We start from the raw sequence: 25,808 nt of genomic DNA on the forward strand, positions 1-25,808 counted from the left end.
TGTTATTGCAGTTTTGACATTAATTCTTCAGTCATACCTGGAATATATGTTGTATGGCAGCCTCTGGGGATCGAAGCACAAGGGCACCTCTTCACTGCATCTAAATGGTCGTAGGAGTCTGGCATGGGTTCGATGTTTAGTATTGCCTCGTTCAGAGTTTCCATATAACTCGTCCAGTTGGCCTTCTTACAATTAAACCACCTGCGGAATGGGATCATTTGTGGTTTGATGGAGTCTGGCATTCGATGCTTAGTATTGCCTCATTCAGAGTTTCCATATAACTCGTCCAGTTGGCCTTCTTACAATTAAACCACCTGCGGAATGGGATCATTTGTGGTTTGATGGAGTCTGGCATTCGATGCTTAGTATTGCCTCATTCAGAGTTTCCATATAACTTGTCCAGTTGGCCTTCTTACAATTAAACCACCTGCAGAATGGGATCGTTTGTGGTTTGATGGCTGCAAACACCTGACAGCACATTGGCCTATGTTAGGTGCCAGGTACAGGTAATAATGCAGTCTTCATACAGTGATGGGGAAATGGTGTTGCTGACGAAAAGCAGGTCGTGGTTATATCCCCTTTTCCAGCTGCTCTTGTTAAGTGAAGATGGTAGCTTGCTGTCATGCAAGAGAGTTAATCTTCTGCAGTCAACCAACTCTTAGTACCTCCTCTCCATTTACATCACCCCCCTTGTAGCCCCATATGTTAATGTGGCTGTTGAAGACACTAACAACGAAGTGGGTGTCCTGATTTTGTAAATTTACTAGTGGACTGAAGTTAAATTTTTCAGCAGGAGACTTGTAGACAAGTGTTAAGTAAAACTGTTAAGATTGCAGTATCGTTTTCCTCTGTTAGATAAATTGAGAGCACTGCTACACAGTGTCTCACAAAAATGGCAGTACCATACTACCTGTTTGGTCTCTCAGTGGCAGTGTGCATGCCTGGTATTTCTAGTATTCATAGAGTGATATCTCTGTGTGTTTCTTATATGCACAGTACATCACAATTCATATCTTGACACACAATTTGTCAAAGTTTTTCTTAGCTGGCTGCCAGGCCTTCAATGTTTATGGTCATTATCGTCAATTTTGGTATTGAGAAAGATCCTGCGCTTTTTTTTTATCGCTCATCGCAACACTTCTGTAGTCGAAAGACCAACCAGTTGAGCATAATTTCAACCGTTGCCCAGGGTATGCCCAATTGTGTGTTAAAGTGTGAAACACTCACTGCCCTTGGAGGCTCTTTCTGTGTCCCCCATGCCTTGTTATGGGTGTCACAAATTTTCAGTGATAGTGGTGGAGGGTAGCTGCTCGTAGATACATATCTGTGCACATAGCTATATTATTCCTGTACTGCAGACAAGTTGGGATATAAGATTGTGTAAGTTGTAGAGAATGAAGATTAGTTGATAGCTAGGGAGGGATAGGAATGTGGTACCAGTGAGCCTGCCCTTGTACAGACAGCAGAAGTTGCACGTTGCAAACAAAATGGAGTTGTCATTTGAGATGATGGAAAATACGAATATAAATCTTGGAGAAAACACTGTGGGATAGAGCAATGGATAGATTGCTTACAGTAGAGGGGGGAGGAGGGAACGGAAGACTTGAAGACAGGGATGGATGTGCATGTAGGACAGGGGCTAGCAGAGACTGAGTCCAGGTAGATTATGAAATTGAAGGACTTGTAATGGCAGTTCCGATCTAGGACATTCAGAGAAGCTGATTGAGTGGGTTGGGGGTGGTGTTCCTTATGGTACAGGGTTTTAGAACAGCCTATTGTTTGTTCAGACTTGCTTTAGGATTCACAGCTACAAAGGAAATAGTGGGATGAGGCTTACATGGAAGGTGCGGCTCGCATGCAGCCGTTCTCTCACCCCCCCACTTCACCACTACTGCTGTATTTCCTAGTTGCATTGCCCGACAGTTTCAGGTTGCTTAATCTTGAAATATAGAGATTTCTTACATTTTGGGGTTATTATGTTATTTGTTATATCTGTTGCTGCTATTGTGTGTTGTTCGTCGTGCGATACTGAGGAATCTCACAAGGGAATCTCCCCATCGCACTCCCCTCAGATTTAGTTGTATGTTGGCACAGTGGATAGGCCTTGAAAAACTGAACACAGATCAATCGAGAAAACAGGAAGAAGTTGTGTGGAACTATGAAAAAAATAAGCAAAATATACAAACTGAGTAGTCCATGCACAAGATATGCAACATCAAGGATATGTGAGCTCAGGAGGGCCGTGGTCGCGTGGTTAGCGTGAGTGGCTGCGGAACGAGAGGGCCTAGGTTCAAGCCTTCCCTCGAGTGAAAAGTTTAATTGTTTATTTTCAGACAATTATTATCTGATCGTCCGTGTCAATTATCAAAGTTCAGGCACTCATACGTCATCAACTTCGCTCTCCAAAATTCCAGGACATGTTCAGATTTGCTTGGACATATGCAGGATTTGACGGTCTACACATGGAAAAATATGAAAACGTTAAAAACATATGATTTGACAGAGCACAGGGAAAACTGTGCGACTGTGAAACTGTTGCATTCATTTGTTGCAGTTTATGTGACAAACTCTTATGTTTTCATCACTTTTTTGGGAGTGATTATCACATCCACAAGATACCTAAATCGGGCAAGGTAGAAGAATCTTTTTACCCATTCGCCTAGTGTACAAGTTAGGTGGGTCGACAACATATTCCTGTCATGTGACGTCGATGCCGTCACCAGTGTCGTATAGAATATATCAGACGTGTTTTCCTGTGGAGGAATCGGTTGCGATCAAATGTTTTCGGTTCCCATTGGAGAGGCACGTCCTTTCGTCTACTAATCGCACGGTTTTGCGGTGCGGTTGCAAAACACAGACACTAAACTTATGACAGTGAACAGGGACGTCAATGAACGAACGGACAGATCATAACTTTGCGATAATAAAGGAAGTAAAATTTTCACTTGAGGGAAGACTTGAACCAACGACCTCTCGTTCCGCAGCTGCTCACGCTAACCACAGGACCACGGCGCTCCTGAGCTCACTTAATCCTTGTGTTGCCCATGTTGAACATGGACTAATCAGTTTGTATATTTTGCTTATTTTATTCATAGTTCCACACAACTCTTCTTCCTGTTTTCTCGATTGATCTGTGTTCAGTTTTTCAAGGCCTATCCACTGTGCCAACTTACAACTAAATCTGAGGGGGGGTGCGATGGGGGGGGAGGTTCCCTTGTCAGGAGCAGCTTTGTCAAATATTGTTGAAATGTTCAACGTTGTTCTCTTGACAAGGGCATTGCCATAATAATAATTAAAAAAATACTGTCTTCAGTTGAGACACTTGGCAACAAAGCTGTTAGGAAAGTCACCTCTGAAAACTGGATGAAAAGCATCAGTTATTCACAATGTGTCATGTAAAGCATGGCAGACTGAACCTGTTCAAAAAATTTTTTATAAAAACTGACACATCGTTAAATAATGACAGTTACAATGTCATATACATGGGTGACAGCGATGGAGTAATTTCAGTACAGCTTTTTCATGGTCATTAAAAGGAAGGTGCCCAGGTGGGATTGGCTGAATGTTTGGTGTTCGTAGTGTGGTGAGTGTAAGTAACAGCACGGCAGAATTATATTTTCATAATTTTTGTTAATAATGCTGTTATCAGCAACTGGGTCAAAATGAAGTTAACCTCAGGAACTCGTTCCATATGATAAGAAATAAACCTCAGTGTTTGCATTATAATTGTTTAAATACTAAGATAGTATATGTTGTCATCCCTACCATTCCTTCGTCAAAACTGAAAAGTTTCTTCTCTTTAATTAACAAGCTCAGTTATTTTTTTTGTTACAAATAAGTAGAAAGTTTGACCTGAAAAAGTAGTAACAGAGTAATTATAAACCCAGTGCTGTGTTTTTTGACATGTGAGCACAGCAATATGCATCACATTTAACTCAAATTATCCCCTTTTAGATATCTCCGACAGATTTCCAATTAGGAACACATGAAAAATCATAACATTGTCAGGAAAAGCATTTTGACGAACTTTGTCTCCCATTTAACATGGATATACATAGTATTTAATAAGCAATTCAAAATATCAACAAAGTTTTCAACTAAACATAGCACACAGTAAGTTGAGTAATTTTCAGTGTGGTTAATGCCAGTTGAATTTTTGTTTACAAATGTATTGTAGGACTGTTATGCTATAATTCAGTTATTTTTCTCCCCACAGCATTTGAGTGTACTTAATATTATATGTTGCAACGGTTTGATGTGAAATGTGTTCAAGAAAGTGTTAAATGTGAAGTCCACTTTGCCATTGTGTGATGTCTACATACTGTAGTCATATTGATAGGATTACAATGTGTCAACAGTCTTAGAGTTTTATTTTTCTCAAATTCTTCCCCTTCATTTTAAGGAGGAATTATCGCAAACTGTATCCAGGGTTATATAAGATAACAATTTTTAGAAGCTCTCAAATGCACTTAGAAACATATAATTCCATTTAATGAAATCACTGACTAAGTACATAAAGAATTTGCAGATATTAAGTGTAAATAGGAATAATACTGTTTCATTTTTATACTACCATTTTTCAGTGTGTCAAAACCAATTATGATGATGTCTGTTCCATTTAGAACTAATGTCTTCGACACTATTTATTTCTATTTTCAATCAACTTCTCATTTACAGTAGTGTGGTATTATTAATTATTATTCTTGTTAGAACAATTCTAGGAACATTAAATGAATGCTCTTGCAATTAGTCAGTGCCAGCGTAACAATTTTTTTCCTTCTCGAATGGGCAAGGGCGTATATTTTTTTGCCATAGTCAGACAATCTACTTATCTCTTGGGGGAAAGTCACATTTAATGATGGTAGTTCCAAGAGAGGACATCCCACATATACTTTGCTAGCCGAGTTGCTCCTTCTTGCATGCAGTTCATATAAAAATCAGCATCTGAGATCATCATAGACTTGATCTTCGATCGTAATGTTCTCACACAACAAATGACTTTGTCCACAAGTGAGGCTAGTTATATAGCATATTTATTGGACTTAACAAACTGGTAAAACAGCACATACAGCACAGAAGATTACTTTTCATGAAAGCCTAGGTTAAATTGCTGTTATTGTTTATACTTGGCTCTTGTATATAACAATTAGATCTCACCAGTTATGAAAAATCTTAATACTTTGAGTACTTGTGACAATTTTCTGGTGCAACAGTGTAATCTAGCTTTCAAAGTATTATACTTCATGTTCTGCATTACTTCTTGGAGTCTGTGATGCTTTTAAGGAAATTAAATTTAACAGAGGTCTTCAGCACTTAATTTTTCCGTGTTAAGATCGGGAAATGAAATAGCCAGTTACTTTTGTAAGCTCTATGCTCTAATAAATACACTTGTAAGCTCTATGCTCTAATAAATACACTGATGAGCCAGAACAGCATGACCACCTATCTAATACCCGGTACGTCCAACTACGCCACGGATACCATTGGCAACGTGGTGTGGTGTGGTGTGGAAGCAGTGAGGCCTTGGTATGCCCCTGGAGGGAGTTGGCAACACATCTGCTCACATAAGTCAACCAATTCTCACAAATTCTGGGATGGGGTGGATAATGAGCTCTGATACCATGTTCAGTCACATTCCAGATGTGCTCAATCATGTTCTGATCTGGCGGTTTGGGGGGAGGAGGGGGGGCAAGCACTTCAATTGTAACTTGCCACTGTGTTCCTCGGACCACTCCATCACGCTCCTGGCATTGTGACATAGTGCATTATCTTGTCGATAAAGCCACTCCCATCGGGGAAATTTGATTGTCGTGAAGGAGTGTACATTACTCCTTGGCCGTCATGGTGCCTTGTACAAGCCCAACTGGACCCATGGATTTCCACATGAATGTTCCCCAGAGCATACCGTATTTACTCGAATCTAAGCCGCACCTGAAATCTGAGACTCGAAATGCAAGGGGAGAGAAAAGTTTTAGGTCGCACCTCCAAATCGAAACAAAGTTGGTCCATTGTAATACGAGACACAATTTAGGTTGAATTAATGACGATACAGGTACAGTAGCTTGGTTCGAGTCATAAGCTTAGCAGTTAAGCTTTACCAGGTAGCCATTGCTATGCGTCAGGCACTCTGTCTGTATTTATACGGGTACCCTTCCTTTTTCACGCGCTTCGTCTGGCTTGACTTGATTGCTTATTTTTCTTTGATCTGATAAGTGCCGTTCTCTTTGTTATAGGTGTTTACGTCACTCTTAGCTGAAAATGCATTATTGTACTGTGTCGTGCATTGTTTGTTGCATTCTGATAATGAGTGTTTACGGCCGCTCGTGGCGTGGCTTGCTTTTGTGCACAGTACCGCTGCTTACAGTTAACAAAAAAAAAAAAAAAAAAAGAGGAATCATCTTATTAGCGAAACAGTGGCAAGAGACTGCAATTTGTTGTTACTTACACTGCTGCTTTCTTTGATAATGATCAACAAGAACCAAATAATACACTGTGTATGATAGATGATGTTCAGAACGAGAGTTTAGCGAAAAATTTTCTCAGTTTGAAAATCTTTGCAGTAGCCTTTTTAGTACATTACATTCTGCACAGAAATTAGAGTCATCTTAGATTTAAAAATCTAGTCAATTGCCGTGCTTTATTTGTGACTGTATCACTATTAGGCATAAGAATAATATGAATATAACATGACATGATATGTATATTCTTCCGCATTTGCTGTTGTCTCACTCTAGTTTCGTAGTTTATTAGGCTGACAGGATTTAAATGAGATAGCAGCAAACACGAAAGAATACATGGCAAAATGTTTATATTCATATTATTCTTATGGTGAAGAGAATACTGCATGTGATTCACAATTCATAAAAGTTCCTATTAGCAACCATCTCTTCTCACAGGTAGGAAAAAATTCAGAACGTAGAGTTGGCCATATTGACAAACATCCCAAGCAGTCTTGCCAGTCGGATTTTCGTAGTGCATTGAAATGCTGCTACATTCGAAGATGAACAATACAGAATTTGTATTTACTTCGTTGGATAATGTATGAAAATGCAGTGGTCGAAACTCGGGGTGGAGAAAAAAAAGCTCGTCTTCTTCTTCTTCTTCTTTTTTTTACTGATGCAGAGGTTTTGGTGCCAGTATTTATCTTTATGTCTGCAAAGCGTGCCTGTGTAGCACTAAATACATTTGACGTCAGAAGTTAGTTGTGGCGGCATCTACCAACATTTTTCAGAACTTCCGCTTACTTTGCACTAGATTCTAAGCCGCAGGCAGTTTTTTGGATTACAAAAAGCGGAGAAAAAGTGTGGCTTCGATTCAAGTAAACACGGTAATGGAGCCACCACCAGCAACTTTTCTCTGTCCAGCAGTACAGGTGTCAAATAGATGTTCCCCTGGAAGATGAAGGATTTGTACCCTCCCATTGGCATGATGAAAAAGGTATCAGGATTCACAGACCCTGCAACACTCTGCCACTGCGCCATTGTCCCGTGCCAATGGTCGTGTGCCCATTTCAGCCGTAGTGCCAGTGTCGCGGTGTTAACGCTGGCGCATGCATGGGTCGTCACCTGCGGAGGCCCATCGTTACTCATGTGCGACTCGGTTGTGGCTAAAATAAGACTAAAACAGTGTTTCAGTATTAAACAAGTTTCTGTCAAAACTAAAGCTTGTAGGAGGAGTTTAATGCGCATACCCTGTTGAAATAAACAGACGTGACTTAACATTATTTAATGTGTAATTAAAAAGTTAAAACAAGTATTGTGCTTGGGGCTCAATATCCACGGAAACTAATTTTTGGAAAATAAGTCGAATTTGGAGTTTTTTTTTTGGGGGGGGGGGGGCTATATTGAGAGGAGCACCTTTCTGTATTACATTATTTTGTAGTTCCCCATCCTCACCCCAATAAGACTGCTGACAGCCAGTGTAACGTGCCTTTTTAAACAGTTATTGTATAATGTACAAGCTATTTTAGCTCTGCAATTTTTGGTTTGTCTGCTATATCACTAAATGTCAGCTTTTGTAATCTGTATGAAACTTGTTACTTTCAGTGAACATTTTCCGTACTTCAAAACGGCACCAAATGGATGGAAGAACTCTGTACGGCACAACTTAAGCCTGAATAAATGTTTTGAGAAAATTGATAAACCATCAGGAAATGGAAGTCAACAACGTAAAGGTTGTCTTTGGGCAATGAATCCAGCTAAAATTGCCAAAATGGATGAAGAAGTTCAAAAATGGTCCAAGAAGGATCCAATGGCCATTAAAAATGCAATGATTTGTCCAGGTACTGAAACATTGGGACTTCTTTTACTAGATAATTATTGGTGTTAAATGTAAAAACACACACAAACTAGAGTAAATTTTTGCGCATATCACTGAGTGAAATTGTAAATGTGGTTTTTCAATAGTTCTTTGATAGTATTCTGTTCAGCTTTGCTGTAAGAATATGCTATGTGCAATTGTCAAACCTCTGTCGAGCCATTGGAGCTTGCTATATTTTCCTAAATGATTGAAGGAGAATGTGGTGAGAGTTCGTTTGAAAAGGCCACAGCCAATTTCCCCAATGTTCTCAAAGCTGTGCTCGATCTCTAATGATCTCATGGTTGACAGGGTGCTAAACCCCAATCCTACTTTAGTTGTATGTAAGCTTTTTGAGGAGGAGAAACAAGTTCTATTTATATTATATAATTGTGTGTTTTGTCAAGAGCTGCAAAGCACTCATTAATAGCACCTTGCACTTCCTAATTTGATGCAAATATCTTCATGTGAAAGCAAATTTTCAACTTGGTGACTAGGTAGCAAAATTGCTTGGAGTTAAATATTAAGAATATAATTGCTAAGAGACCCATTAAAAGTTCAGTTAATGCACATTAGGCATTGTCAGTTCTGTAGTGTGAGATAGTGTATTTACTTACTGAAAGAGCATTTCTTTGTGGGCTAGTATTGGCCACATTTTGTTCAACAAGGGTGTATACGACCCAGGAGATCCGGGAAAAACCCGGGAATTTTTTCATCCGGGAGAATACCGGTATCAACCCGGGATATTTTTAGAATTCCGGGAATTATTCATTGTTTTAGTTTTCAGTTAAATTTTTGTAATTTTGACTGGTAAAAACCGATACTCTAACAAAGGATATTATTGTATCCCGCTACTGCAGAATAATATTTCAACAATAAAACAGAGAAAAAAAAACGAAAATAACTTAAATTGCAAAGGAAATGCGCCATATACTACAATGACACACAGTGCTCATGCAAGCATCTGCCAACAGCAAAATGTGTCGAAGGGTTTTACATTAGATTCGTTTTAGCAGTTACGAGCAGGCTCATGCGCATTCGCAGTTGAGTCGTGTTTGAGCAGTAGATTCTCCCGCTTCTGGCTACAGGAATGTGGCTGTTGGCTGTGCAAGCAGTCGCAGCAAGCAGCTATATGCTACCGGGTTAAGGGGGCACCAAATTCATATTCTTGAGGAAAGAAAACTTTTTCACAAAGCGCCTAGCATCCAGCGCACGTTTGTCTATCGATTATTCATGTGATTTTGAAACGCTTCCCTGTAGGTTTTTGAACACATTTTAAGTTGATTTCTGAATGAATCATAAGTTAACTTTTGAATGCATGCATAGTGTACGTGATGTTTCTGTCAGGAGAATCCTTGTCGCATCTAGAAATAAACTTTCCGCAGACAAAAGGGGACGGGGCTATACGAGCTGAGGGAGTAAAGCCGAACGGATGAATTCCAATCGCTGTCTGATTATGTGGTTGATTGGGTTTGCGAATGATCAGCATTGTTATAATTACTAGCGAAATCCATAGATTCAGACTACCAGAATGGAAATAAACGACTGACAGAAATGACAGGTGAGAAAGATTACGATCTTCTCGGTGTATCCAAGAAAATGAAATTTTAACAGAAAATTTTTGGCCAGATCGCTACACTAGTAAGGACCAGTTGCACAGTCCCCGGCTAGAAGTGGCGTAACTTCTATTCTGGAAGTAATGCAGAAAACTAGTTGTTCGAACACGTAATACTGTAACGCCTAACCGGAAAGTGACTGCGGGTAACTAAACCTGTTAATCGGTGAACAAATTTTGACAATGGCAGGAATAGCTACAGAATTGGTGATGACAAGATTGTTAGAACGAGGAAGGAGAAGAAACAGGGACATCACATAAATTATGGAAGAATAAGACCATTCCAAATTTATATAAAAATTTCGTAATACCACTTTTCGATCTCATGCTTGAGAAACTGGTGCATATGAATGAAATGTGAAACTGTTTCCTAACATAAAGCTTTTTGCTTGTAGTAGGCCTAATAGGCATTTGTTATTGGAACTTCGTGGATTATATTCTGTTGTGTTATAAAAATGGCCATTTATGCCAAAACAGTCTCGTTTATTTGGTGTGTTGCCGGCCGGTGTGGCCGTGCAGTTTTAAGCGCTTCAGTTTGGAACCGCGTGACCGCTACGGTCGCAGGTTCGAATCGTGCCTCGGGCATGGATGTGTGTGATGTCCTTAGGTTAGTTAGGTTTAAGTAGTTCTAAGTTCTAGGGGACTGATGACCTCAGAATTTAAGTCCCATAGTGCTCAGAGCCCTTTGAACCATTTTTTATTTGGTGTGTTACAAAATTGCTGCCATATTAGAAAGGCCTATTTTGTTTTATCTAGCAGACAGTGACAAAATAGACATAATCAGATCGAGAAACCACATCAGTCTTGGGTATTATTTGTATTAACAGCTTTTTCAGTATTAGATAACAACATTTCGATTTTTCATGTAGCGAAACGTTTGATGAACTTTGGTGCAGAAAGGAAAGCACGCCATGTAAAGCTCTAGCAAGATTAGAGAGAAAAAATGCTAGGAGCTAAGGTTTGAAGAAATGTGCTTATCTCTTGTCAGTATTGGTTTTATACATCCTCTGTTTAATTTTATGTCACACAAAAGAGCAAGTTATTAACTAATAGGCAATAAAGAGTTCAGACTTTCTGAAGAGTTCTTGTTCTCTCAATTACAAATAATTCCATCCGCTATTAATTGTGAGTTTATTATTTTAAGAGGGGCCAGGCTATCAAACCGGCCAACTGGGAGGAGGAGAGGCACCACAGGACATTTAAATTTCCACTCTCCTGAATATAGTTTGGACGTGCGGTAGAAAAATGCTTCATGAAGAGGTGTGGCACTGCACTTTGGCATACTTAAGACCAAATAATATGTCTTACATTTCCTCGAATACATATGTTTTATGTTTCAGACTTCTCAGAAAGATGTGCGCTACAAGATGAACAATTTTGAAAAATCCAATTTTTTATTTATTTTTTTTTATTTTTTTGGACCCGGTTTGCGAATGTCGTAGATGGGTAGTCTCCACATGACCCGTGTTTACATTAAGTTATTTTGCTGTTTCCCCTTTGTTTACTCTCATGTCAAATGAAAACAAAACGGATATTTGTGGTCGGGAGGTATCAAGTGAATTAAAACACATTCACATAATTACGGATGGCTAAAATATGTCATTAGTTTCAAATTTTATTTTATTTCCACCTTTCTGACAGTCGAGCATTAATCGCCTTGCGGAACAGTGAAGTTATTTTTGTCTGTTTGCGAAAGAAATTTTACTTTTGTTAACCTTTTCCGCAGAGGCAGTCAGTGTATTTGAAATGAAATGTTTAATTCCACAGTGCTGGCTAGTTTCAACTGTTCGCTGCATTTCAAGTGTACATTTCCATTTTCTAGCATGTATGGCATTATGCCATAATAAAGAACCGAACATGATATAATGCAGTACTGGTGCTCCAAGAAAATGTACATCCCCAAAACCACACTGAAAAGCTTAATATCAGCTCGAGGCCTACTTCATTGGTAATCTCTACATACGAATGTGCATTTTAAATGTGCACATTTTAATATGGGTCACGAAATTCCGATGCTCTTGCACTATCCTCTAATGTCTTGTTTCTTTTATGACATAATGTATGATCTTTCAATGTTTTATACGTATGTTCATACGGGCTTCGTACATCATGATAGCTACCCAAGCGCGGTGTTGCCTGTTATCTGCGCTCTCTGGCAACTGCTGTAACAAATCTATTTCTAACAGGTCGCAGGAAAATATTACAAATAGTAGTTTGAAAAGCGTTACTTTCAAAGTAAATATCCTTTTACGTAAGTTGAACTACATGTGAGAATGTACCATGAATTTATTAAATCACAGAGCGTTTGACTCTCATTTAAAAATCAACTCTTTGATGACGAGCCATTTAGAAGAATTTCGAACCCTGAACAGACTTGCCAACTCTCCCGATTTAAGCGAGAGACTCCAGATTTTTCCTTCTTCCTCCTGATCTCCCGACAGTGAAAACCGATCTTCCAATTTTCAGAGCAGTTTCAATACTTTCCTTACTATTTGAAAATCCTGCGCCTTAGATATATTGGTGGATGACAAGGTATGGGTGCTACTTGTCTATGTTAACTTGGTAAATTCAAAAAGGCAAGTGCTTTGAGCAGAAATTTAGTTCAGAGTTTTTGAAGAAGGCTAAGTCAGCTACAGGTGTGCTGAATAAGTAACTACCGTAATCAGACAAATTCAGACTGATAAACTATTCAAATTATTTGCCAAGCCTAACATGTACATTCTGTATAAAATTGATTTAAATTTTGGAAAGATGTCTTGCGGATATAAGATGCCATGCAAATATGGGTTGCATTATGAAATGAAAACGTGTGATCATATAACAGTGATTTATTCATGCAAAAACTGTGCTAATGTCAGAACAGAAATCTAATATACGTTAATTTGTTTCCTCGGATCGTAATTTCGAACTGTAGTTCTCGTGAGAGTGCTTCATTTGAATGTGTGTGAATCCAAAGAAACCTGCAGAGCTCATCATTCATATTTTTCAGCATGTTGCCTGATAAATTAGACAGTCCGAAGGCTCAGGTATGTCCATTATTTAGTATTTACATGTAAATAATAAAGCAAATGTAATTGAATTGTTACAGTTATTGAATTATTGCAACTTTGTCAGGGATGTGTTGTAATTCACAATAGTACATTGCTAAAATTCTCCCGATTTTTCACTTTTGAAAGTTGGCATGTCTGCCTGAAGATTAGACATTTATCTCATTATTAAAAATTTTACTGGCATATTTGTGTGCTATATCTTAAAGTGTAACACGCGCAAAGAAGATCAACCGTATATACGAAAGCTTAGCTTCTCTTGCAGCTTGAGAACAATATTATATGTGAAAGGTTTGCTTTTGTTGTAGCAACACTATGTATATTAATTTAAACTATTAACTTTCCCTGTTTGTGTGTTCATGCTACTGAACAGTGATGTTGCTGCTGGCTGACTACATCACATGTCGTATGTTCTGAATATCTGCTGTCATCGGCTGGTGAGATCACGTGACATGAGCTACAAACGGCTTACAAAAGCGCATCGAAGTTTCGTTTTCTAAAGTACCGGGAAATTGTACGCCCGTGTATAAAACCATAACCATTTAAAGGATTGATAAGGGAAAATGTACTGTCACCCAGGAGAAAGTGTATTTTTAACCGGGAAATCCAGAATTTTTTTTCCTTGTCCACGTATACACCCTGTCAGCTCATGCTGTAGATACTCAAACAACAAAGCTTAACGTATTCTGGTCATCTGAGGTATGGTGATTTTGCTAAGGAAATTGTGGTCATCACTTAACCAGTTGACAATACTAATTCTTTCAGGGAACTCTCTCTGACCTCAGTATATTGTTTTGATTGCCTTTTGTTTCAAATCGTGGGTGCAGAATTCATCCAATTACAGATCTGTGCAGAAAGCCCTGCAGATTGTGATTAAACATTGCAGAAATTGCTTTGTGACAATTGCACACAACCTTTCTATTTCTAATTATATCTAAAGGAAGGTGAAGCACCTGCAGTCTTGAGTATTTCGTATACCGTATTTACCTGAATATAAGACGATTTCCATTTTCTTAAGAGGCTCCTTGAGGAAATTTTAATTTGTACATATTTTGACTAATCAAAATTGCAAAAACTGTTTTATTGACAGAAAGTAAGTAAATGTGCATGCTAAACTTACGCTATTTATTGTTTGTCTACATTTTGATGATGATGATGATCATCATCCATCCATCCATCCATCCATCCATCATCACTGCTATCACTATCTGGGATAGTAGTTTCAACTAATGAGAGGCAAGAAAGAAGGCAATGTATTTCTACATACGAGGAACAGTGAAATTTATAATCTTTGGTGTCACAAATATTTGGCTCTTTCTTCCAAATATGTTGCAATATCTGAGGTTGTGGTTATTTTGGGACCTTAGAACACAACTGTTTTGTCCATATACATAACTGATTTTGCATTTATATTGATGTGAGAATGTGATAGTATCTCTTTGTCTCTTGCTTACAAGCATATCATCTGCCTGCTCCTCTTTAATTGGCTGCATGGAACCAATAGCTGACACACCTGCTTTTGTTTCCTTCATACCTCATGACAAACATTGACAACTTTGGTACATGAAACACACAAGAATGCAACTGGCCCCTGTCTAGACTTTTACCATCTCCTGCAGAAATGTATACTATTGCTGAGTATTTGGGCAATTTTAAAGTCAGTTCAAATCTGAGTACAAGTGGATTCAGGAAAACTGCAGTTTAAACATGGTAGATTTTCATAAGAGAGTCTAGGTGCATGGTATACATTTCCATGGTTGGGAGCATGACAAAATTGCTGCCCACTCACCACTTCCATCCCCACATTTGTCCTAATTCTCAGCTAAGCTGGTGTCGTCGTTTCCCCTCCAGCCTTCCCAGATTCTTCAAAATAAATCTGCACGTGACCTTAGTTGCCAAACTTAACCTGTAATTATAAGATGATTTGTATATTAATCTTTAACACAAAGTAAAAACATTGACCTGAGTAGCAACAGCTTAAGCTGTGAATGTAAGACAGTTGGTAAATATGGTATTTTCACTTGGTAGGCTTGCATTATGTAAATTTCTCCCGTTATCTTTCCTGTGGTGATCAACTGAGCAATCAGATCAATTTTAATTAGCATTGGTTCTTCAATCATCATTTTTCAGTAGCCCAAAACTAAATGTTCTTCAGTGCTGGTACAGATTCCCCATGAAATTGTTCCACCTAAGTTTTTCTACCTCTCCAGAATTGTACCCGCTCTGGCGAAAATGTTCAACGACATGAAATTTGTTTTCTCGTGCTAATGGCCTTGCCGTAGTGATAACACTGGTTCCTGTCAGATTACCGAAGTTAAATGCTGTCAGGCTTGGCCTACACTTATTGGGTCACCGTCTGGGTCTGCCAAGTACTGTTGGCAAGCAGGGTGCACTAAGCCCTTGTGAGGCCAGTTGAGGAGCTATTTCATTGAGAAGTAACAATACCTGTCACAGAAACTGACAATGGCTGGCAGAACACTTTGCTGACCACATACCCACTGTCTGTATCTGTATCTGGTGACACCTAAGGGCTGAGGGTGAAACAGCAGCCAGTTAGTTCTGTTGGGCTTTCAAGGCCTGTTTGGACAGTGTTTGTTTTTATATTCTGCAGCAGCTGCTACATTGTCTATGTTAGGGTCTTCCACAATTTTAACAGGCTGATGCATCTGGTACACGCACTATTAATTTAACAGTGTGCGCATGTTATGTATTAAAAACACAAGGCCGTGATAAAAGCCATTTAGAATTAATGATTAGTCTCGCAAACAATAAGCCACATCTTCTCCATTTGAAAGTTATAAGGTAATTTCAGAGCACTAAAAGTGAGACGCCTTCCATTTTTCTAGACTTTATTGCCTTCCTCCTTTCCCTCCTCTACACCCCCCCTCCCCCTCCATCCAGAAAAACTAATTGAGTTTCAAGGCCATCAATGAGGTGTGACACATTCACATGAAAAGAGTTTGCCAGAGAGTCATCTTGCTGTGGGTAAAATATGAAGTTCCTTTGTGTGCAATACCAACTTTTAAAATATTGTATTTTCTTGATTATAAGACGAAGTTGTTTCCCAAATTTGTAATTCAAGAAATATAAGGCCATCTTACATTTGCACTTATGTCTATGTGGTGAACATTTTATGTTGTATATTAAATGAAATGTGTGTTTAGGTGTCTGTGGGTGTACCGTTGCTGGAAAAAATGCTAATCCTCAAAAGCTAGTGTGACTGCTGTTTACTGTTGGGTGTTACTGTGCTCCGTGCATCGATTCACTGTACGTGAGTCGTTGACTTCTCCTGGGTCATTCCATATCAAATCACCCAATAAGAAATAAATTTTACACCCACCTCCTTAGATTTTCATGAAATTTGGCTCAAATGGTTCTAATACCATTCTGACAACACCTGCAAATTTTTTTTGCTGTATCTCTTATAGTTTTTTTTATAAATTTTTAAAGTTTTTATGTTTTGCGTTTTCTGAACCTTCAGAAATGGTAAATTTAATTTGTATTCAAAACTTTAAAATTGCTTATCTTAAAAACTCTTTTAGATAACATCATGAATTTTTGCAGCAAGTTTATTTATTATACACATCTGAAGATAAAAATGATACTATTAAAATATATTAATATTTTCTATATATATATATATATATATATATATATATATATATATATATATATATATATATATATATATATATATATATATATATATATAGATTACATTGGAATTATGTACAAAGATAGTGTACTTACGAGACTTATGTATAACCCAACTGATTGCTTGAAACATTGAATTTTTTGAGTAATTTTGTCTTTTTAATAAACATTAATGCTGATTCAAACTGTTTTTCCACTTCATCCAAGAGCTTTCAGTTCTTTTGATACAGTCTTTTTTGAAGTAATACATTCTTTCAGTGCCGCTTGATTGAGGTGCGTTTACTACACAGACTGTGCTCCAAAGGCACTATGCAAGAATCTTCTCTTTCAGGCCAATAAAATGATGCAGCTGGTCCTGAAGGATGTAGAAATAGAATTTCTGCATCTTCTTCATCATTGAATATTGTTTTTACCAGTCCAAAGTACCAGTTACCATCATAATTTGCAGCCACATAGCTATTTATGGATGGTTCAACACGAACCCAATCAGAAGAAGAATGGAAAGAAAAGACTAAGGAGGGTTTTACACTATCTGTAATCCTTCTAATTTCAAGGTTGTTTGTTGGAAATGGTTTGAAGTTATCAAAACTTCTTGTTCCAGGAATGGTTCGGGTTGCTGAAAAACGTTTTTCTAGTTTTAACCGTAGCAAATCAGCTTCTTTTTTGTCAATAAAGTGAAAATGAATGTTTTCAATATTTTTTTTCACACAACTTGTACACATCGATTGCTGTCATTATTTGTTCTTTGTCTAAAAGCTGTAGACTGGCTTTCCTTAAAATTCTTTTAATAGTTCCTCCTAGGCCATCACAAATTGACTTCCCATGACTTGTTGCAAAAAAAAAAAGTGTGTTGGGCCTTCAAATTAAAGTCTCTCAAGTGTTCAGTCAAATTTTTAAAACTGTTTCTATTTTTGTACTGCCCAGCACAACCATCTGTAAAGTAGTGAACTGAGTCAATGTCAGTATGATGTAATGACAGCCACTTTGTAATTTCTTTTTGTACAAAGTTAACAAAACCAGTGTCATGTTCTTGGTCATGACTAATAAAACAGTGGTTGGAAACAAAAACATTGTTTTCCTCATTTCTTAGAAAAACTCCATCTGGGTGTAGAGTACAACCACCTCTATTCCAGTGGTAACTTTGGATCTCATTTTGTATAACAAATGAATAATTTTCACTGAAATCCATCACAGTAATTGCTGTTTTGGGTGGTGGGTCTTCTTTCAATCTTTTAAAGGCTGCTGATTGGGATTTTGCTATAAACGAGTGTGGGGTGAGCTTTTCCAATGACCTAACCAATAAAGAAATGTAGTCTTCAACACTGATAGACTGTTTGATCATTTGTGCCCTGTCTGTGTTAACCCACTGACTGATAACAATTTCTTCTTCTAAATCATAATCTTCACTTAGTTTTTCAGTTGAGTACTCAGTTAGTGCAGTATTTGCAGGACAGCTGTTGCAATGATGTAGCATGCAGTTTTGGTTTTCCGTGTTGCACACAAGCATCTTAATTAGGTCTTTATAAGATTCTTCAATTTTCACAGCATCCGGTAATAGTTTAACATTCTGGTGGATACGGCATACATGTACAGTGTGTGTGCCTGCAGCACCAGCAAGGATACACCATTTAGGTCTCAAGAAACAAAATTTTGAAAATCCTACTTCTACCTCGGGATTCTCCCATTTGAAAGAATAATAGAGTTCTCTCAAGTTTTTACCTTTTTTTGGACAAGGAGTTTCCAAAATACCCTTTTCAGATTTTAGCTTTCTAGCTTGTCGCACCATGTACTCATTTACATTTAATTTCTTTCATCACTTTATTTCGACTCCAAGAATCTGGAGCCAAGGTCAGAATCTGGATTTTTCTAGACCTCCCAACAGATGAAATCGTCTCTTTCATAAGAGAAATCATTACATCAAAATCCTTTGCTCTCTCAACCACACTTGTATCTTCTTCATCATTATCAGAACTTGGTGCATCATATTTTAATGCTTTTGAAACCGCCTTTTTTGCAGTCTTTTCAATACTGCTAACCTTCCTTTTAAAATAAGACCCTTTACTTTGTTCTTACAAGCCATGAAGCTTTATCGGTGTTAAACCTAAATTATCAAGAGCAATGTTTGTTTGTACGAGGGATTCATTTCTGGATTCCAATGATTCTAATTCAACCATGACTTCATCATCTGTTTCACTTTCATTGACTTCAACTCTTAATTTTTCCTCACAAAAGTTACGGTATGTTGAGCAAAGTTTTTGTCCAGGTTTTATGCAAATATTTTTTGTCAGTAATTGTTTAGAAAGATCCAAGCCTACACTTCTCAACGATTTTTTGATGGGCTTTTTGTGTTTTTTTAGTGGGTCTACACATGTTGTTTGATACTTTTCAAAAACATTTAAAGAGTAGTAGCTGTGGTGTGAACATATATTCTTAAATTCACACAGATTAATTCCAGATCGTAAGTGGATCAAATCTTTTTCTTCCTCACTCAATTCAGATACCGGTTGTAACTTTTTTGAAGGTGTGTAGGTTGTTTGGAAACAGTCAGATTTTTTAAATAACCCTACGCTACAGGTTTGAATATCTGACATACTGATTTCACTTTTGGTCTGATTACTGTTCTGGTTACTTTTATAGGATATTGGAAAAGAATCTCTGTAAACTAAGTAACAGTACTAACTGAAAGTTCAAATAAACTTAATAAAATTCTATCCAAGCACTATTTAACACTGTAATAATTTTTTACTTCAAAACACAGGAGTAACAAAACAAAATCCAAGCATACATTGTTACTCCAAGATGACAAAAACTTATTTTCAGTCTCTAAGTCACTTAGTACTTTTTATTTTTAAAATACGAGGGCAGTTCAATAAGTAATGCAACACATTTTTTTTCTCGGCCAATTTTGGTTGAAAAAACCGGAAATTTCTTGTGGAATATTTTCAAACATTCCCGCTTCGTCTCGTATAGTTTCATTGACTTCCGACAGGTGGCAGCGCTGTACGGAGCTGTTAAAATGGTGTCTGTAACGGATGTGCGTTGCAAACAACGGGCAGTGATCGAGTTTCTTTTGGCGGAAAACCAGGGCATCTCAGATATTCATAGACGCTTGCAGAATGTGTACGGTGATCTGGCAGTGGACAAAAGCACGGTGAGTCGTTGGGCAAAGCGTGTGTCATCATCGCCGCAAGGTCAAGCAAGACTGTCTGATCTCCCGCGTGCGGGCCGGCCGTGCACAGCTGTGACTCCTGCAATGGCGGAGCGTGCGAACACACTCGTTCGAGATGATCGACGGATCACCATCAAACAACTCAGTGCTCAACTTGACATCTCTGTTGGTAGTGCTGTCACAATTGTTCACCAGTTAGGATATTCAAAGGTTTGTTCCCACTGGGTCCCTCGTTGTCTAACCAAACACCATAAAGAGCAAAGGAGAACCATCTGTGCGGAATTGCTTGCTCGTCATGTGGCTGAGGGTGACAATTTCTTGTCAAAGATTGTTACAGGCGATGAAACATGGGTTCATCACTTCGAACCTGAAACAAAACAGCAATCAATAGAGTGGCGCCACACCCACTCCCCTACCAAGAAAAAGTTTAAAGCCATATCCTCAGCCGGTAAAGTCATGGTTACAGTCTTCTGGGACGCTGAAGGGGTTATTCTGTTCGATGTCCTTCCCCATGGTCAAACGATCAACTCTGAAGTGTATTGTGCTACTCTTCAGAAATTGAAGAAACGACTTCAGCGTGTTCGTAGGCACAAAAATCTGAACGAACTTCTCCTTCTTCATGACAACGCAAGACCTCACACAAGTCTTCGCACCCGAGAGGAGCTCACAAAACTTCAGTGGACTGTTCTTCCTCATGCACCCTACAGCCCCGATCTCGCACCGTTGGATTTCCATATGTTTGGCCCAATGAAGGACGCAATCCGTGGGAGGCACTACGCAGATGATGTTGAAGTTATTGATGCAGTACGACGTTGGCTCCGACATCGCCCAGTGGAATGGTACCGTGCAGGCATACAGGCCCTCATTTCAAGGTGGCGTAATGCCGTAGCATTGAATGGAGATTACGTTGAAAAATAGTGTTGTGTAGCTAAAAGATTGGGGAATAACCTGGTGTATTTCAATGCTGAATAAAACAACCCCTGTGTCAGAAAAAAAATGTGTTGCATTACTTATTGAACTGCCCTCGTATAACTAATATTATTTTAAAAATTAGATAACTATTAAACAGGTTAAAAAGCCAACATAATTTTTCTTTTATCTAAAGCCTATACAATTAAGAGTATTTTAAAACAAAATTGAGCTTTCTATCGGGTCTGAGACTCTAGATATTGCAGTTTTTGTAAAACTAAACATCCGTTAGCTTTTTTTTTTTTAAAAAAAAGTAAATTTTTTCATTTGGAAGATTTTAATATATCTTTATGGTAATATTTTTAACATTTAGATATAATACACAAACTTATTCCAAAATTTCATACTGATATCTTGAGTATTCTTTAATATACAAATTTTTTTACTTGTAAGGACACGTTTAAGTTAAGATTTCCGACTGCTGAAACAAGGCCAAATCTAAAAACTTTAAAAATTTATAAAAAAAAAACTATAAGAGATAGAGCAAAAAAATGTTACAAGTGCTTTCTGGATGATAAAAGAAGTAATTGTACCAAGTTTCATCAAAATCTGACATGGTTGGTGTCAAGGCCTGGGTGACTTGACATGGAATGACCCTCCTTGTTTTACAGATCAATATATATGGATCATCTATATTTACAGATGAAGCTTTGTTAGTTTGAGATCACATTCAGATTTAGTTAGAAGAATTTGGATGAGTTGGACGGGGAACAATGACACCAGTTAGGCTGAGAACTGGGACCAATGTGGGAGGGGAATGGTGAGCAGTAAATTTCATTGTGCTGCCAATCATCTGAATGTATGCCACATACCTTGGCTTTTTATGAACATATACTACATTTAAATTGTGGTTTGAATGCATTTGTAACCTGATTTGAATTCACTTTAAAATTGGACAGATACTCAATAATAGTACACATATCTCCAGAAGATGGTAAAAGCCTAGATATAGGCCAGTGGTATACTTCCACATTTCATGCAGTACTGTTGTCAACACTGTCTGTGAGGTATGATGGGAAAATGAAAGGGGTGGGGGAGTCAGCTGCTGGTTCTACACAGCCATTGAGAGAGCAGTGGGCAGACAACATGTTTGGAAGTAAGAGACAGACGGATTCTGTCACAGTATGATGTCAATTTAGATGCAAAATCCACTATGTCTTCAGAAGAAAACAGCTGTGTTCTTGGGTTACAGTGCAACCACAACTTGGGAAATTGCAACATGTTCAGCAGAAACAGCCAAATATGTGTTTCACTTATAGCAATATAAGCTATGCTATTGGATCCCAATGTAACCGCAACCTCATAACACATTACATATTCAGAAAAAAAATCTAATTTCTGTGACAACAGCAAAGAAGAGAATGTTTTGACATTCACCACTAGGAATTCATTGCTTCTTTCCTTGCCTCATATTGTTTATGCCCACTGGGCACGTGAAATAGATGCCTTGTCAACAAACCTATGAGAAGAGAAACACCACCATTACTGGTGCTGGCCCAGATCTAGACTTTAACCAGAAATAGTGATACCACAGATGACAGGCTTACACTGTAAGCATTGAAGGAAATGAAGATAAAAATGAATGTAAACCATTTCTTTTTGTCTATTTCTCCTTGTATCGCCAAAACTTCAGACTATCAATAAGTGACATAAATTTAGAATAGGCACAATAATAATCTTTTTAGGCAAGTGCTTTACATCAGGAAAACAGTTCGTAACTATAATTATTCGAACTATATTAAAAACAAAATTTTCTCAATGGCCTGATTAAATAAATAAATCATTTTGCAACCTGAGTTGTCTTATGCTCTGGTAAATATGGTATTTTTATAACCATGTGTGAGTAAAATATATTTGTTTATTTAATATACACTGTTTTCTCTTAATCCATTTTGATGGATTCTCTCTCTCTCTCTCTCTCTCTCTCTCTCTCTCTCTCTCTCTCTCTCTCTCTTTCTGTGTGCTTCTCAGCCATGTTGGCAGCTCATTGTTGACAGACTTTTCTCTAAACTCCTCTCTCTTGATTTGCTTGGCTGAGATGTCAGTACTGTTCAACAATTTACTGACTTACATCTTAAATAAACAGAACACAATACCCATACTATAACGATTAGAAAACTTTTGTTGATAGCTCGCACATGCAGTCATATTACAAAGCAGAATTGGCCAGTTTTGTCAGTTACCTAGCAACAACTTGTAATTATACACAAATGTATCGATATAAATACTAAGTGAATAGCTTTACTAATAAGTAGCTAGATGTTTCCAGTGGTTTGTATCCTCTTGTCAACATCAGTATTGGGATCTGCAACTACATACGAGTCGTCACCAAAAGACCTTCTCCACTCAGTAATGGCTGTCATATAAAAGATGGAACTTGGAGATTTTCTTCTCGACCAGGTCTCTCTGGATTCTCCTCAATGCTGTTAGCCTTTTTTCCCCCAGGTCAGTAGTATAGGAAGGGCGTAATCTCAAACTACAGAATATACTCTACCCAATTAGTGTGTTTCATGTGGCACAGAATTCTCATCTTACCTACTTCTCTGGAAGGTCTCTTGATTAGATTAGTCATATGATAGTAGCTCATTCCGTGTATTGTCACTCCACACTGTTGCGTCTCAGTGATTGAGGCATGAGAAGTGAAGTGTTGGCTGCTGTCTGACAAGACACCCTGTGGATTGCCGAATGTTTCTGCATAACGACACAAGCACCTCACATTGGGTTGTTTTTCTTTTAGGCTAAGCTAGGTGGTAGTTTGAGGTACTCTGATGAACACTCGCCACTGCATACGCAGATAGGGACATCAGACCATGTTCAAAGTAAAGACACTGGCTGTCAAATTTTAATTAGTAAATCGCTGAAGTATTTGTAACAAAGTTACTGAGTTTACTGGCCTCCAGGGAATTTCTAACCTCTCAAATTTTTTGAGGCTGAGGACTGGCTAAAACCAAAAGAAGAAGGCTCTGAGACATTTAGCGAGTCTTGAAACATACATCAGAACGACAGATTGGACTCCATAGGAGGGGGTGTGTTCACTCCAGTTGACAAAAATATTTTCTCCATTGAGGTTTAAATTATGAGTGACAGTGAATTTATCTAGTTGTGTGTAGCATGCGTAGGTGAAATTAGATTAATTGTTGGATGTTTTTACCAGATAACCGATTCCACTATAACAGTTTTAGAGTCATTCAAAGAAAGCCTATGGTCAGTATTACGTACACACCCAAATCATGCAGTACTAGTTGGAGGACTTCAGCCTATCGAGTATGGACTTGGATGTCTAGGGATTCATTGCAGAGGGTGCAGACAGATAGTCTTGCAAAGTATTTTTGAGCACAGTTTTCCGAAAACTGTCTGGGGCAGCTAGTTCGGCAGCCCACTCACTGTGGAAATATCTTAGACCTTGTAGCTACAAACAGGTCAGAGCTCATTCATGGCATCAATATAGAGACGGGGATTAGTGTTAATTATTTCATCATAGTGACTGTGGTTACATAAGTTAATAAATCAGTCAAGAAGACTAGGAGAGTGCTTCTGCTAGAAAGAGCAGATAAGCAGTTATTAGCATCTCACTTAGACAATAAATTGCAATTATTTGCTTCCTGTATGTTGGACATAGAGGAATTATGGACTAAATTTAAACAGATTGTAAATTGTGTTCTGGACAAGTATGTGGATTAAGAACAGAAAAGACCCATTGTGAGTCAGCAACGAAATTTGAAAACTGCGGAGGGAGCAAAGGGTGTGTTCCACTCAATTCAAAGGAGCAAGCACAAATGATAATGGGCGAAAATTAGTAGAGATTCATGCATCTGCGAAAAGATCTATGTGCAAAGCATACAACTACTACCATCGTCATACCTTAGCAAATGATCTGGCTGAGGACCCAAGAAAATTCTGGTTCTATGTAAAATCAATAGTGGGTCTAAGGCTTCCATTCAGTCACTCAGCCAGTTTAGTGTGACAGTTGAAGATAGCAAAATTGAAAAAGAAGTTTTAAATTCCTCATTTAAGAAGGCATTAAGGCAGGAGAATCATACTAATATGTCGTCATGTGACCATCGCACAGAGTCCCGTATGGACGACACAGTAATAAGCATTCCTGCCATAGAGAAACGACTGAAAGAGTTGGGAACAGATCTCTAGATCCAGATGGAATCACACTTTGGTTGGACAAATCGTACTCTGACATCAGCCCCTTACTTGGCTTGCATTTATCATGAATCTCTCATCCAATTCAAAGTTCCAAGCCACTTAAAAAAAGGTGAACATGATCCTATATATAAGAAGAGTAAAAGAATGAACCTTAAAATCAGTGCGCTGCAGAATTCTAGAACATATTTCAAGTTCGAATTAATAAATTTCCTAGAGACAGAAAAGCTTATGTCCACAAATCAGCATGGTTTTAGGTAGCATCACTCATGTGAAAGTCGGCTTGTCCTTTTTTCACATGATACACTATGAACTGAAGGTGAAGGGCAACAAGCAGATTCTATATTTCTAGATTTCTGAAAAGCATTTGGCATGGTACACACAGCAGACTGTTAGCAAGGTATGAGCATACAGGATAGGTTCCCAGGTATGCGAGTGGCTTGATGACTTCTTAAGTAATAGAACAGAGTATGCAGTCCTTGGTGATGAGTGTTCATCAGAGACAAGGAAATAATCAGGAGTGCCTCACGGAAGTGTGATAGGCTCGCTAATATTTTCTATGTTCATGAATGATCTGGCAAGTAGGATGGGCAGCAATCTGTCGTTTGCTAGTGATGTTGTGGTGTACGGGAAGGTATTGAAGATAAGTGACTGTGGGATGGTACAAGATATAAAATTTCTAGTTGGTGTGATGAATAGCTGCTGGCTCTAAATGTGGGAAAATGTAAGTTAATGCAGATGAGTAAGAAAATCAAACCCATAATGTTCAGATACAGCATTAGTAGTGTCTTGCTTGAAACAGTCATGGTGTTTACATATGTGGGCATAACATTGCAAAGTGGTTTGAAATGAAATGAGCATGTGAGGACTGTGGTAGTGAAGGTGAATGAGCTACTTTGGTTTATTG

At 38.2% G+C, this 25,808-nt stretch overlaps 1 protein-coding gene across 3 annotated transcripts in view; it reads left to right on the top strand.

Annotated features, from left to right (window-relative positions):
* Window positions 1-25,808, top strand: part of LOC126470631 (forkhead box protein A2-B) — an 83,345-nt gene that overhangs the window by 22,824 nt on the left and 34,713 nt on the right. For all 3 annotated transcript variants that reach the window (XM_050098606.1, XM_050098607.1, XM_050098608.1), the window contains one exon: window positions 8,046-8,281. In XM_050098606.1, coding sequence (XP_049954563.1) covers window positions 8,046-8,281 — 236 coding nt within the window. The remainder of the gene's footprint in view (window positions 1-8,045; window positions 8,282-25,808) is intronic.

Source organism: Schistocerca serialis, chromosome 3 (assembly GCF_023864345.2).
Source record: "Schistocerca serialis cubense isolate TAMUIC-IGC-003099 chromosome 3, iqSchSeri2.2, whole genome shotgun sequence".
Lineage (NCBI taxonomy): Eukaryota > Metazoa > Arthropoda > Insecta > Orthoptera > Acrididae > Schistocerca > Schistocerca serialis.